Raw genomic sequence first — 15,106 nt, forward strand, 5'->3', positions numbered from 1 at the left:
TTAAATGATAAATTTAGCTCCAATTTTTTTCTTGCGAAGGATAAAGATGATTATGGAAACAAACACAATAATTGTATACATTTTTATTTTCTTGAATATAGTGACCATGTTCCAAGCAGCATAAGAAGCAATCCGCATGGAAGTGCAATTCAGTCATTCTGTTAACTTCCATGGCATTTATAGCAAGCATACAAAAACACCCATTTGTCGCTGCATTGAGTACAAAACAACTTATTTTCATCATAGAGTGCCATCTTTATTCTATTTACTAGTATAGGTTTCAGGTTATATTTTATATAGGGGGAAATAAAATAGAGGATACTGTGGAAATCAAACAAAAGTCCAAGGTTGTATAGTTCCACAGTTCATTTTGATTTACAGGTATTAGCTAATGTTGTGTCAGACAGCAACAGGATAGTAGACAGTAGAAACACAGATTGAATTCACTGAGAGTGTTTACCTGTGTCTGTGGCTTGATGGATTTTCATGAAACTTGGTATGAGGGATGAGAAAATGGGAAAGGAAAATTCACCAAAATCTGACATGAATATGGATAAAGGGGCTGAGAAAGCAGGAAGAACTTGTGTGATCTGGATTAGGATTTAATTTAATTGAAAGGTGGGAGATACAGTATGATCTACCAAATACTCTCCTGGTTTATTACTGAAGTAATTTTCAGTCTATTTGAAATGGAGAACATGTTTGTACTGTTAGCTTTCTAACTTTCTTTATTTCAGGAATGTGCACAAATATCTTATTAGATGCCTGGAATTCAGTACTAAAGGGGAACGTTATTTGTGATCACAGAGGGAATCTCCACGCAACACTTTTATGGGGTTATTCTGTTTTATTAATCCCTAATGGGTCCTTTGCTTCAATCCTATGCAAACAAGGGGAGGACATTCTAATCTAAGTCCAGCCAATGAGTGACTGTTGCAGTGCAAAAGTATTTTGCGAGGGTTTATCTGGCCAGATGTTTTTGCAATATGATCTTCATTTGTCAAGGGCTTGCAAGTGTTGTTTTATACTTTTAATCTGGAGGACAAAGCACTTGTTAAATTTACGACGAGCAACACTATTTAAGTGACTAAGATACAGTGGAATGACGTTATTCATTGTGCCATTCTTCAATCAGATACTGTCTCATGCAGCTGCCCACCTCCGCCAGAGCCTTGTCCACCAGATGGGGCATGCATAATTAAAATGATAAATCTCAGCAGAGACCTGACCCTGTCACATCATTGAAAATAAGGCTGGCCACCGGAGGGTCATGCTTCATCTTCCTTCTGATACCCCAAAGTTGAAATGTATTTCCTTCAGAATCCATTTAATTATTAATTTATTTTGTGAAGTAAAACCCCATCCATTGTGTTATACATTACTTATGGTGGAATGATATGCCTAAATTCTGTGATGGTCAGTGGGCCATATATTATTTGTCACCTTTGCTTGGAGAACAGTCACACAGTATTCAGATATATATGTATATATAATATATATGTATATATATATATATGGCATACAGAATTGTCACGTTTTAGTATTGCACAGTGTCCATAACAAATTGTGTTGCCACTAAATAAATGACCAATTACACAGTTCTCAGCACTGATAATATGAATCACAAAGGCAACATTTATTGCTCACCTGTTGATGGTGATTTCATATCATGGAATGCAGTTAATTTATTTTAAAATAAATGTTTATCTTCTATGTTTTAAACTACATAAAGAACTATCAGCTTTGGATGGCTCAAATATACAGTTAAATTAAGACAATATAAACTATTCTGAAAATAATAATTACCTCCATCAAAGAGATTATGTTTTTTTACGACGTTTGTCTGTTTGTTAGCAGGATTACGAAACTATGACTAGATGGATGTTGATGAAAGAAAAATCTGAAGCTGGATACTGGGCAAAAAATCCAGATTTCTTCCATTGACTTATAATGGAGACTTTTTCAACAACTCATATCTTGTAAAATATGCATTCAATTCACTCACCATAAATCACAGTCATAAAGGGGTCCGATATTATCTAGCTAGCAAAATCTCTTCTGGATCTGATCCAGAATGAGGTCAGGAAAAAATATTCAGTTTTAACATTGAAAACCCCATTTACAGATTAAAAAATAAGTTTAAAATACACATCAACACCAATTAACTTTTACTTTTCATGGTTGGTGTATAAAGATGCCAAGAACAATTTAGAACCTTTTGATGATGATCCAGATCACCATGTGGATGGAGTAAATCCAATTAGATGGGGAATGAGCTGCTCGGCTGCTATTTCTGAGTATTTGTCTAGTATTGTAGTGCATTGATTATCATCTAAATGGAGTCTGCAGAAACATATAATATCAGTGGAATCAAGACAGTGCTGTTAAAGGTTTGTATTTTAAAATAGACAAGACAAATTCATCATCTTGACATTTGAAGTTTTAGCTCCAATCACCATCATTCTAAAACCATTGCTGCAGTCCACCTCCCCTTGTCTTACTGCAGCATTGCATTCTGATAACATGGAACCAGCCCACCCGTTGAGTGCAATAGCTTGGTCTAAGATTGCGTGATTGAGCCAGGCTTCTGTAAGAAGAAGGCACAATAGTTTCTAAATGGACTTTTTCATCCAAACCATTTTCCTGTGACTGGACTGGATGAACCAGGAGTGCATCAAAGCTGGTTAGCCCTAGCTCCCTGACTCTATGCCCTGTCTTCCTTGGGGGGGAGGGGAGGGAGGGGGGGCATTGCAGTGATGATTGTATTAAGTAGTGAGAGGTTGTCAAAGGCAATGACCATTTCAAGATCCACTGCACTTTCTACAATACCTGTACTTCATTTTCCATTGTTAGTATTTCATCTAATTATATCCACAGATTTCTAATCATGCATTTGGGGAAACATTTTGAATTAGTGGCACTAAGCCATTACATATAACTACAGATGTATGCACTCTCTATGAAAACCTGCATAGAAGCACTGGAAAGATCTTGATGAAGCAGATGTGGATTCCTTTGCTGATTATCAAAGACTATGCCTATATTCTCTTGCCACTTAGCATATGGCAAGTCTGCTGCAATAAACATCCCTTTTAATAGGCCAAGAATTCCCAAACGTGCATAAATTAGGGACTGGCATACGTAAATGAAGGACTGTTGCAGCATGTCCCTGTTTCTACAGCTGAGTCAATTCATCAGTTTGATCAAATCTTCTAGATACTCAAAGACAGTTTAATAAATCAAATGTAAAATATTTCGGTGCTCAAATATGTGCAGCTTCTCATACGTATTTGATAAATGATGGCCAGTTTTCAAGGGTGATGGCTACACATCATTTTCTGAAAATACCAGTCAGTCTGTAACAGTTATGGCTATTGTAAAAACACATTTTATAAGTCAGCTTAAGGAATAGAATAGATATCCTTTGAAATGACATCAATCCCCAAACGCCTACCATAACAGTGAGTCGCATCCCCTGATCCCTTGTCATACTGTGCATTTGCATCATGTCCAGATATGCTGTGGCTTTCTGTACTTTATTGGTCATAACTAATCGCAGCAACAACTTGTATTTATGATTCGAGCTGCTGTGTGGCTAGAATTATAAAGCCCAAAATTAAATTATAGTGGGAGACATAATCATTTCACCAGTTCACTCAGCTCCAGCAGTATTTGAAGTTGTTCTATTTTGGTCAGTAGAGCAACGGAGCATACTCTTGTCTGGCTTTATACAGTATATTTGTGCTGTGTGTCTATGCAGGGGCTGTCTAACATGGGCTTAGTTGGAGTAGGCAGTAGTTACGATTGTGATATCATGCTGTCAGTAGCATGTTTTTGTATGACCCACTGCTGCCTATGCACATCATTGACTTGAGGCCAGGTTTATTTTCCTCTTCCCAAACAACCTTAATCTGTGATCAGTGCGACTTGCACAATGAATAAAACCCATCCCTAAATCTAACCTTACTAACCAATTTGCGAACTCAATGTGGCTCTGGCTGTGAGTTTGATACTAGCTTAGTTAAGAGGTGTCATGGAGATTTTTTTGTTTATTTTTTCATCCAGATTTAGGCTTGAATCTCTTACTATCCATGTGAATCTATTTTCTGTCCAATGTCATGCCTGAAGACCCTTTAACTGCTGCTGTTTGGTCTGATCCACTACAGATGAGTGAAACATGATGTAAAATAGTGAAAATGATCAAGTGGGGTCATGTCCTTCAGACGGACTCTAGTCCCTGGTAAAGGTGTTCTGCAGTAGCTTTTGACTTATATTGAAGCATTACTCTTTTTTAGTCAATGACAGGCCATGTTTATCTATCGGCAATTCAGTGTGTAAGGTAAATTGTATTATTCAACTCTGCTGCAAAACAAAAGTACATCAATGATGCTCAAATCGTCTCCTCACCCCACTGACTCACTGTTTTGTTTTGTTTTTTGTCTACACCAATGTCCTGCTTTCACAGATATGACACTACTCCCTTATTTTTTTTAACCGTCTCTAACCTATTCTCAGCCTTCTCCTCACTTGCTTCTCTTTTCTCCTGCTGCCCTTTCTTCAGTTCCTCCCTCAAAACTACTTGCTATTCAGTTCAGGGAGGCCGCAGGCAGCATTGCTCTGGCTTCCCATACTGCTGCTGCAGGACCAGTCTTTTTCTTCCCCTGCTCTCTCTCTTTCTGTCTGATAACCAGACATTTCCCCCTCACTCCTTTTCTGATTCTCCTGAAATTATGCACCTAAAACCTTGGCTTTCTGCCCAGCAGACTTAAAATTCAACCCTTCTCCTTCTCTCTAGCCTTCTATTCTTAAACCTCTGCATTGCTGCTTGATGTGCCATTGCATGTAACTACAAACTGAACTACAAACTGATCTTGTAAACCTGTTTTTTTACAGGTTTACAAGATCAGTAAAAACCATGTCAGGCTGAGATTTGCATGAATATAAGCAACATAGATACTACTAATAAAATTGTTTCTATAAGTGTTTGTTTTACAGGCTGCAAATGATCAGGCATTGATTATAGTGATAATGGGGTTCCAAATCAAATACTGCTTAGGGCCCCTTAAAGGCTCGGTCTGGCTGTTTTGGTAGATAAAGTCTATATGATGTTGCCGACCTCCCTCTCTGAGAAGTTCATTTTTGTAGATGTTCTTGAATCTTAAGTCTGAGAATTCAACACCTTGGCTGAGGTTATGAAAGATTAATCCATTATATTATATTGCATACCCACACACCACTTGCCATCCCCGGAACCTGTGTTTCTATTATATATCAGTCTGGGTAATATCATCTGCTGGTATCTGGCAATCAAATAAAGAGCACAGCAAGAAGTACATCAACTCTTTCCTTGCTTTACAACGGTCTTCAATTCTGTTTATAGCTAAACTGTTTTTTTCCAGCGCCTCTCTGTGCAGTGCTCTCCGGTTTGTGGGCATCCACTCTTTATTATTTTATTTTATCTTTGTTTTTTCAGTTAGATTTTTATTTGTGCGTTTGTTGAATTGATCACTATTTTAAGCACTTGGCATAAAGCAATCAATTTCTATCAGGATTTCTAGCTCAACTGGGTAATGTATATTTGTTCCAAACCCTTGCACCAAACAAAATCTGAAGATAACAGTATGTTAATATCTGTGGAACATCTGAGAAATGTAACACTGCAACGTTTTTGGTTCAGTTGTGACTCATGAACTATTTGTTCATGCCATCTATATGAGTGCTAGTGCATTTTCAATACAGGGGGTCATCAACTTACCACGGCAATTGGTTCCGAGGGTTTTGTCATATGCTGATTAGGTCGCCCCATGTTAAATTACTGTATATTATAACATGTATATTATGCTGCCTCACGATCCGAAAAATATTGGAGCAGAAAGAAACGATTTCCTCTCGGTAGACATGGTGGGTAAGACCACAGAAACTGTTGTACACTCGATTTGCTTGCTTGCTTTCCAGTATGTCGTAAAAACACCATGTAAACAGTAAAACAAAAACAAAAAAAAAACATATGAGGCATAAAGTCGAACAGTCCCGAGTCGCATAGGTCGTAAGTTGATGAACACCTGTATGCAAACATTTCGCTGAAATACTGTGGATAATTCCACATTGCACTGCATCAATCTAACAATTAAACTCATATCCATTCACTCAGGATGCTCATCCTTAAGTTTGTGTTTATGCCGTCTTCAATACATGGCTCCTTTGTGATTTCTAATGTCCCTGATGAAAAGCCTGATGCTTCTTCTCACCCACAGTCTGCTTGACCACAGATGTTAATAGTCAGTGACAGACTCGCATTCGAAACATGAGCTTGTGTAATGAGAGAAGCAAGCAGAAGGCATCGACCATCAAAGATAAGCGAGTTAGTGTCAGAGGGCACCCCATCTCCTCAGGCTGTCTTTCTGGGCAGCATTGACTAACATACAGGAGATGGCCAGGCCTGAAGAGAGAAGACCCCATATGAGCAGTGCATGGCAGCAGAAACCCTTGATTTTTTCCACTGTAGAATTTTAATAGTTGTGAAGCATTGGCCTTTGGTAGAAAAAAAACAAATCTTATTAAGTTTCCAGAATTTACAAGAGAATTACTGCGCGATGTCATGAATTGTTTTGGAACTTCATGATAGAAAAAGACAGTCTGATGGAATATCATTTGAATACCTTTTTGAAGTAGATGTTTCGAAGCACAAAAATAACCAAATACATGTAAAGGCCTGGGAGGCCAATTGTGAAAATTGTGCTCAGTTGCTGTCATCCAGAATCGTATGTATAATGTAGTACTTATTGTGTATTTGCAGTACTTTCATCTCGTAAAACACAAATAAAGGTCAAGCTTCACCAAAATCCCTACAATGAAGGAGAGAAACAAACGGCATTGCCGTCGAGAGAGGGGAGTCAAAAGTGAAAATGCGCTCGCACATCATCATCTATCATGAACTAATTACCTTCTGTTTACTAGATAATCTACTCTCCAACACTCATCCATTAGACTGAATATGCAGGTTGTATGCATGCTGTTGGCTGGACAGGCTTCCGTCATGACACTGGATCAGCAGATGGAGTGAAAAACAAAATAAACATGTTTCCATCTACCCCTAAATTTTAGTTGCCTAAACCTTTGACCATGCAAAACATTATTCAGCCAGCTTTATCTCCCACCATTACACAGCATTGTATACTGCCATGTCTGTTCTTGTTTGCTTAAGCACTGCCTTGTGCCTGCACTGTATCTATTATTTTTGCCAGGGGGTCATAATGGCTATGAAGAGATTATGATATGACATCGCTTTCTGTATTATGTGGCTCTTAACAACATAAAAAAATCAAATCAGTACCACTCATGAAATATTTTGTGACATCCATGTGCATTGCTCTGTGTTTTCATCTTTCAGTGTCCTTTAATCAAACACACTCAAATCCAACACTGCACCCCTTTAAGTCCCGCGTAATCAAAGCACGTCACATTGGCACATCGTTAGTACAACAGTTGAGAGAATGACACTTATCGTGACAAGGATCTGGCTACCTATTATCTGTTGCTAAACTGACCGACATGCAACCCAAGCTTGCTTATACAAAGTTATGTCCTCACCCCCATGTTATCAGCTCTCCATCCCCTTTAAGCCTGCTGCAGATGGTTTTAACACATTGGACAGTAATTGTACTACTCACTTCTGCCTAATTGAATTGACGAGGAGCCCGAATTGATGTCATTTAACGCAATGGCGCTCTGCCACACCGTGGCTGAATGCCTCATATACCCTCCCACCACCATCCACCCACTTTTCTTTCTCTCTGGTTAATCTACCCATTCTTTTGATTTGCCATGTTATGGCCTCTGAATCACCAGATTCAATCCTTACTTTTTCATTGTCCATTCGTTTCAGCATTATCTTAGCATTTTAACATTTTGTTGAATTCTTATATTTGAGCCCTGGCATCTATTTTTTGGGGTTAAAAATAAGAGGAAAAAGAAAAGAGAATATACCTGAAAACAAGGGCCACATTTTTTCTGACACGCGTGTTTTAAGGTGATAAATGCAACAAAGCCAGTTGTGCTGCAGTGCACAACTAAATTACACAATGTGCATCCGGAGGGCCTAAATGAGTGAACATGCCCAGGATCCTTAGCCGTTTCACAAGTATACTCCATACACCAGCAATTTCCTCCATTAGCCCACACACCATATTCTTATTTTTTGGACGCCCTCCTCTTATCTTCCTCCCCCCAACTTTGAATGAATGTGTACACACGAGGGGATGGATAATGACGGATAAGGATGGTTGAGAATTGTCAGCAAAACACAGGGACTTCGATTTACCAGAAAAAATAAACAAACAAAAAAACGACATGCACGTTCCATTATGTGGCTGTAGAAAAATGTGGCATTATGGGAGACAGCCAACAGTTTTGTTAAGCTTTTGATGGATTCAAATTGTTGACAACAATTGTACACACGAACACACACAGGACACACCTGTCAACTAGTTTCCAAGATAAACACTGTAAACATATAAATGCAATAATGTGACTTGCTCTCACATTGTCGTTCAGACACACATGCATGAGCAGTCAAATATGGACATGCCACAGTTTTGACTGATGCTGGCTGAATGAGCCTGACGCATTGATTAACATATGATTCACCATTGCAGACTCTCTTGTTTCTCAAGTTTATTATGGGGGGAATCATGCGTAGTAGTTTTAATTGGAAATCTTGTGTGTTGCGTAAAATTCAACATGAGTAGCACATTCTTGTTTGCATGAAGGATGGATGCATGGACCTTTGAGCTGTCACTTTAAGCAGAATACTAACCTTTTGTTGCATTGACTAAGATGCAGAAATAGCTGTAGAAAGAAAAATTAATACACACACACACAACACAGTTTTGTTCATTATTCTGTCTACTTCGTCTATGGTATGACTATTTAATTGATGGTCATGGAGAGCCTGACCATTTTCCTTTTTCTCTCAATTCAGTTAAGATTGTGAATAATACATAAACATGTATGAATATGTGTCCTCGGAGATTTTCCACTTATACCCCCTTTTCATTTTTGGCAGTGAGCATCTTTAATCCTGCATCCCTCTGGTGCCATGATGACACATTAGGCTCTTTAGGCAGTACATGACTCGTGCTGTCATGTCAGATGCTTTCGTATAGAACTTAGTTTATGCACGCACATCGGTCTGTCAGTGCTTATACGAATGTGCGGGACACAGTGAAATGAAGTAGAATACATGCAAATCAGCAACAAACTCAAGTAATATTCCTGCATTTTACAGAATTGCAATGCAAATATAATAAAGCAATGAGAACAAAGGTGTGTTGTTGTTTTTTACGTAATGAATTCTCTTTCTGCATCTTTCTGTTTGCTCTGCAAAAATAGAAAAAAAAGAAGATCATGTGATTGCTGTTAGAAGAGGGCGTGATTAACTGTAATATGAGAAAGGAGACAAATGGCCCATTGCTAATGTTTAAAATCCATAGAGAACTCAAGCTATATGATCGTTGGCCAAGGGCAAATCGGTGATACGCTATAGGGGGAATGGTGTCGTGTCTGATTTTATGGCTGCAGGCTGTTTGAGCAGCACTTTCATGTCAATGATCTTGCAAACGTGAGCATGCGCTCATATTTAAGCACATATTCAGCTTGGAGTGTGACTAACAGGAAATAAATGTGAGGAGTCTTTGTGCAATACAGGTGAAGAAAAAGAAGTATGCAGACCTGTTTCTGGACCTGTTTTAAATGTGTTGCTAACTAAACGACAGCAATACAACACAAAGTTCAGCATCGCTGTGTTGTTGGCCTGAGTTTACAGTAGCAGCTCCCCATCTCCTCTCCTTTCTCTGTATATTATCATACACGTTCAAAGCTAAAGGATGAAAAGACAAGAGGTGGAGCTAGAGATGAAGACGCTGAGGTTCTCCTTGGGAGTGGCCAGGTTGGATAGGATTAGAAATTAAACAGTAAGAGGGGACAGTGAAGGTTAGAAGTTTTGGAGACAAGGTCAAAGAGGCCATACGTCGATGGTTTGGACATGTTCAGAGGGGAGACAGGGACTATATCGGGAGAAGGAATGCTGAGGATGGAACTGCCAGGGAACAGGACTAGAGGACGACCCAGGAGAAGATACATGGACGTAGTGAGGGAGGACATGAGAGTGGCTGGTGTTGGGGAGGACAATGCAAAGGACAGGGTGAAGTTGCGAAGTTTGGTTTGCTGTGGGGACCCCTCACGGGACAAGCCGAATGTACAGTAGTAGTAGTTTAAAGCTAAAGCTAAACTAGTAATTTTATAAACTGGTAGTGACCAAGGTATTGAAGATGGTAGTCAGTGTAACTATGGTTTGAGTTGGCCGTTGGATAAGGTCACAATTAGTACATTGTGACACATGGGTATGAAATTCAGTTTCACACAATTATCTAAATGGCAGGACAGTAGTGAAACAGCACATGTCAAAAGACATGGCGTACCTCATTAAACAGGATCACAACTAAATACTCCCCCCTTATGTAAAGTCATGTTGTTCTGCAGCTCTGTCCAGTTCTCAAAGAAAGGCTGGTATGACTGTTAGTCATTTTGTTTCCTTCTATTTTGCAAAAATATATCTTTCAAAGAAGCCACAATTATATAAAGATTTTGAATTAGTAGATTTGTTCCCTTCTTTTTTTTCCTTTGTTGGTTTCTGAAATTCAGGAAACAAAATCATTCAAGCCATGCAGAAACAAGAGACACGGAGAGAAGCCTCACTTCCATTTGTCAACATTGACAATTGTTAATTAACAAAAACATTAATTCTAGACCCTTAAACTGAATGTGTTGTAGCACCTCACCTTAGTGTTCATTGAGTGTGCCCATGGGAGGGGTAGCAGTTCATTAGTAAGTGTGGTATTCATCAGCTTGAAGGAATACACTCCAGCATTTTCCCAATGCCTTTACTTCTTTCCAGCTCTGGTATTGCTGTTGGTGATTGTTAATTCAACTCATCTCCTACTTTGCATATTTTTGCAAGGAACAAATGGTTTCAACCCAAAACATGAGCATATGTGTAATAGTATTTTCCTAAATAACCATGTATATCATATAATATCAATACTTCCCAAAGTAAAGTGAACAATCAGGTTGTTTCCTATTGTTGTTTGTGCTTCTTTCTAAATGGTAAGATAAATATTTGCACCTTTTCAGAGAAATTAGGAAACTTAGCCATGGACATGATTTAAAGTTGAGAGAACTGCCAACACTGAAAAGTGATTTATTTTGTATTTTATCTTTAGTCAAATCGCAAGTAGCGGGCTCCCTGGTTTCAAAAGAAGTTTCAAAATAAGCTTAAGACAAAATGACTCTGCTTCTCACTTGATTTATTTCCTCAATAGGCTGTTTCATAATGAGTTTTAAGTCTTAGTTACTTGTTTCAAGTCCTCTTTACAACATGATGTTTGTGTATTCATGCTCTGGTGATTGCTGGAGAGTTGGGGAATCTTAAATGGCAAATGTTCTCTCAGTACTACTCCCTGTAGTCAGAAGGAGCAGCTGGTGACTCTACATTTATCACAAGAAGCACATGTTAGTCAACTACCTCTTCAAGCCCACCAGCATGATTTGGCGGTGCCAGGATGAGCAGCTCATAGGGGCATTAACTAAATTGCTACTGGCCAGACAGGCAACTTGAATGATAACAACATACCAAGCAGTTTGAGACTCGCTTCCACTCACTCCAATCAATTTCAGGAATGTCCTCACAGTGCACATCCAAACATCTTCTGTCAAGACATCTTTTTTGTAATTGCCAATCTAGTGTACTGCATAACCCTCATACACTTAGATTGAATCACATCAAACTAAAATGTTCAATATTTGAAAGTTAGTGACTGAAAAATAAATGATTATACCAGCATGTTCTTTCACTGTGTTACCCTGACACTTTTGTTACCATTCACAGACTGGCCGGAAAGAGAAAGGTGACCCATTGAACTCAGCCATTGATAAGATGACAAAGAAGACCAGGGACCTGCGCCGACAGGTGAGTGTTTTATGCGTGAATTGGCTATTAGCTGCATGTCAGTCGTGAATTTGAACTCCCATAGTATTTGTTCTGAACAACTTGTGATCATGCCTCTCATTGGGACTGAGGAACAAATGTTCTTGGCCTCTATTTCTATGGTCTATATTCTCAGCCTGTCATTCAGATCTTTCCGAGTCTATGCATGCCTCGATCCCACTTAATAGATACATTGTGCATGCTCTTCATGTGATGCCCATGCAGACACGGCCTTGTTTATATAGGACCAACACCAAGATTCTAAAGCACCTTCGTCTGAGGTGCAGGTGCTACCTTGTTATGCACAGCGTTGTGTTTGATGCCGTTTTAAGTTTCAAGGATACTAAATTGTTGAAACTAATATTTCTGAGCATTGTGTCATGGCTAACTTTTAGTTGCATGTATTTAGATAGGAGTAATTACCTTTACTTCCATCTTTCACATTTGACCAGCATTCTTGCTTCTCAAAAGCAACAGTTTGATTCACAAAATATTTGTATTTTTATTAATTTCATTTCTGCGTGTTTGTGGCTATTCCCTCCCATCAAGCATTTGGTGGGGCTTCTAGACAGACTCCTCGGCAGTACTTTTTCTGACATGATGTTCTATTGACTCAGGGGTTTGATTGATAAAATAGGCGGTCTGTTTCAGCTTTGGGTTTAGATGGGAGGGCAAACTCACAGCACACACTGCTTGTCATCAAGCTGTGATGCTGTAATTGTGTCAAAACATTTAGAGTGTTGCAAGTCAGTGGTGCTATGTAGAGAAACAAGACCATCCTGCAGGGAGGAGCACAGTATGTCTGAGAAGAAAATAATGAATCAATTATTAGATGAGACACAAACAAATAACAGACATTGTGTTTAAAATGGGAGGAAGACTGAAGACAACACTGAAAGAGAAAGTTAGCATTATTATTTTATTCCAGGTCATCGACATGCAAATAATTTAAATAAATGACAATAATTGTGCCATATGATGTTAACTGAATGTTTGATATTTATATTAAATGTGTCCATTCAAGCAAGATAATAGGCAAAAAAAATGCCGAACCAACTTTCTTTAAAATATCCTTCCATTTGTGTTTGTTTATTTATTTGTTTGTTTCTTCATATCTTGTTGTTATTGTAAGTTTCTCAGCATCCACATTTCTGAGGAAATAAAGTTGATTGAGTGCCATGATGTTAAATCCCTGGAAATGACACTGAATATTTTTTGGTTACTGCACCCTTCCATGATCTTCTATGATGTGTTATAAACATATACCAATTTTTTCTTAATAGACATACAGTGCAACGAAATATAGAATAAAAAATTCCCGAAACAGTCAATAGGTAGATGGGTATGTAGTAATGTGCCTACCTTTGTCTAAACTCAACTGTCTATTTTCATTAAATTAAATGCTATTCCACATTTTAATTATTAACCTCGCAAAACAACTTTAGCTGCATTAGAAATGAGTGTACCATAGCCTGTAATGTTTATGCATGTTTTGTGCTTTCGAAACCGCAGGGCTGTACTCAGCAGTGCAAGAAAAGTAAATTTGACTAGGAGGAAAGCCATGTGAGAGCTGGATTCACAGAGAGACAGGTGGGCATTAAGGAGAGCAGAACTCAAAGTAAATTCAAATTAAACCTTAGCATATTTTGCAGGATTAAAAGAAATGCCCTCCCTTGATTAGTATTCACTTGCCAAACAAAGCGACACATTTGTTGGAAATGAGCCATGTGTTTTATTTCCTGTCATCCTGCCTATAATGAACGCATCTGTCAAGTCATATCTCTGGGCCCTCTTTTGACTGATAGCTGATTCCACGATTCCCTTTAGCAAAACTGCTTGACATGTTTTTGATTCCTCTTCCTTTCTTTCTGCTTTGGGATGTTGAAGCCGTTTCCATTTCTGTCATTAGGTTGTTGATTATAACAGCTGTTTTTTGAGGGTTATGTGAAGGAGGAACACCTGTAAAATAAAATATTGTCAACTGTAACTTTTAGTTTTTATTAAAAATGCAAGATTTTTTGTGAAACATTTTGTTGTTTCCGGCAAAATACTTTAAGGCTATGTATTGTTTCATTAGCTACATTATTTTAAATTCCTTATTAACTCAAGCATTGGATGATATCCTTCTTTGAGGCATCACATGTTTATAGCTGGAAGAACCAAAGGTGGATATAAAATAAATTATATTTCTAGATGAACAATTCAGAGAAAAATCTCTATGTGACTACTTGTGAAATGTGAAATGGGTAGATCATAAAATCAACCATGCATTTTCCTCATTTTAATGAGTGTTTCAGTTCATTGTTTTGGTTTTACAACTCACACATTTCTGTTACCGTAAACATGAAAATGTTGTTGATTACATGGTGATCATCCATCAGGGAGCTAGATAGTTCCCTCAATCATTGTTAGTCACAAAAAAAGCTTTAAGGAAAGTAAATTAGTTCAAATGTAAATTAGTATCTACACTTTATGTGAACAGCTTACATATAAGGAGAAAGCATCTTTATAAGATGCTGATATGCCACTTTTATTTTCACAGTCCGTTGTCTCTTAAACTGAACTCTTATGGCTGCAGCCTAAATTTGCCGAATGCATTAAATAAAGACTCTAAGATGAAGTGTCACATTTGTCATTAGATCGATCAGCCAGTTGCTTCGATCAATCCTCTTTTCAGTTCTTAGTTCTCCGAGCTCAGTTGATAGAGCGGGTCGTCCAGTGACCGGTAGGTCAAAGGTTTCAATCTTGGCTCAGACTGTCCACATGTGCAAGTGTCCTTGGGCAAGACATTAATCCCCACGTTGCTCCCAGTGGGCCTGGCAGCAGTCGCCCACTGGAGTGTGAATATGAGGCTTAATGTAAAGCACTTTGGGAACTGTGAAGGTGTAAAAAGTGCAGTCCATTTATCATTCCCATGATTCCTCATAGATATCATGTATGGGAGGTATTCGTTTATTTTTGATTTGCTTAGGCTGTTTCCCCTCAGCCTTGACCTCAACCTTTCATGGTGCTATTGTTCTTGACATTTTAATAAGAAACTTTCTTTGCTGACAGCAATGTACT

At 38.4% G+C, this 15,106-nt stretch overlaps 1 protein-coding gene across 1 annotated transcript in view; it reads left to right on the forward strand.

The window, feature by feature from the left end:
• ctnna2 (catenin (cadherin-associated protein), alpha 2) overlaps nt 1–15,106 on the forward strand; it is a 149,584-nt gene that overhangs the window by 91,515 nt on the left and 42,963 nt on the right. The window contains exon 7 of the mRNA XM_068756986.1: nt 11,945–12,025. Within this exon, the coding sequence (XP_068613087.1) occupies nt 11,945–12,025 (81 nt within the window). The remainder of the gene's footprint in view (nt 1–11,944; nt 12,026–15,106) is intronic.

The sequence above is a fragment of the Brachionichthys hirsutus genome, unplaced genomic scaffold, assembly GCF_040956055.1.
Source record: "Brachionichthys hirsutus isolate HB-005 unplaced genomic scaffold, CSIRO-AGI_Bhir_v1 contig_248, whole genome shotgun sequence".
Lineage (NCBI taxonomy): Eukaryota > Metazoa > Chordata > Actinopteri > Lophiiformes > Brachionichthyidae > Brachionichthys > Brachionichthys hirsutus.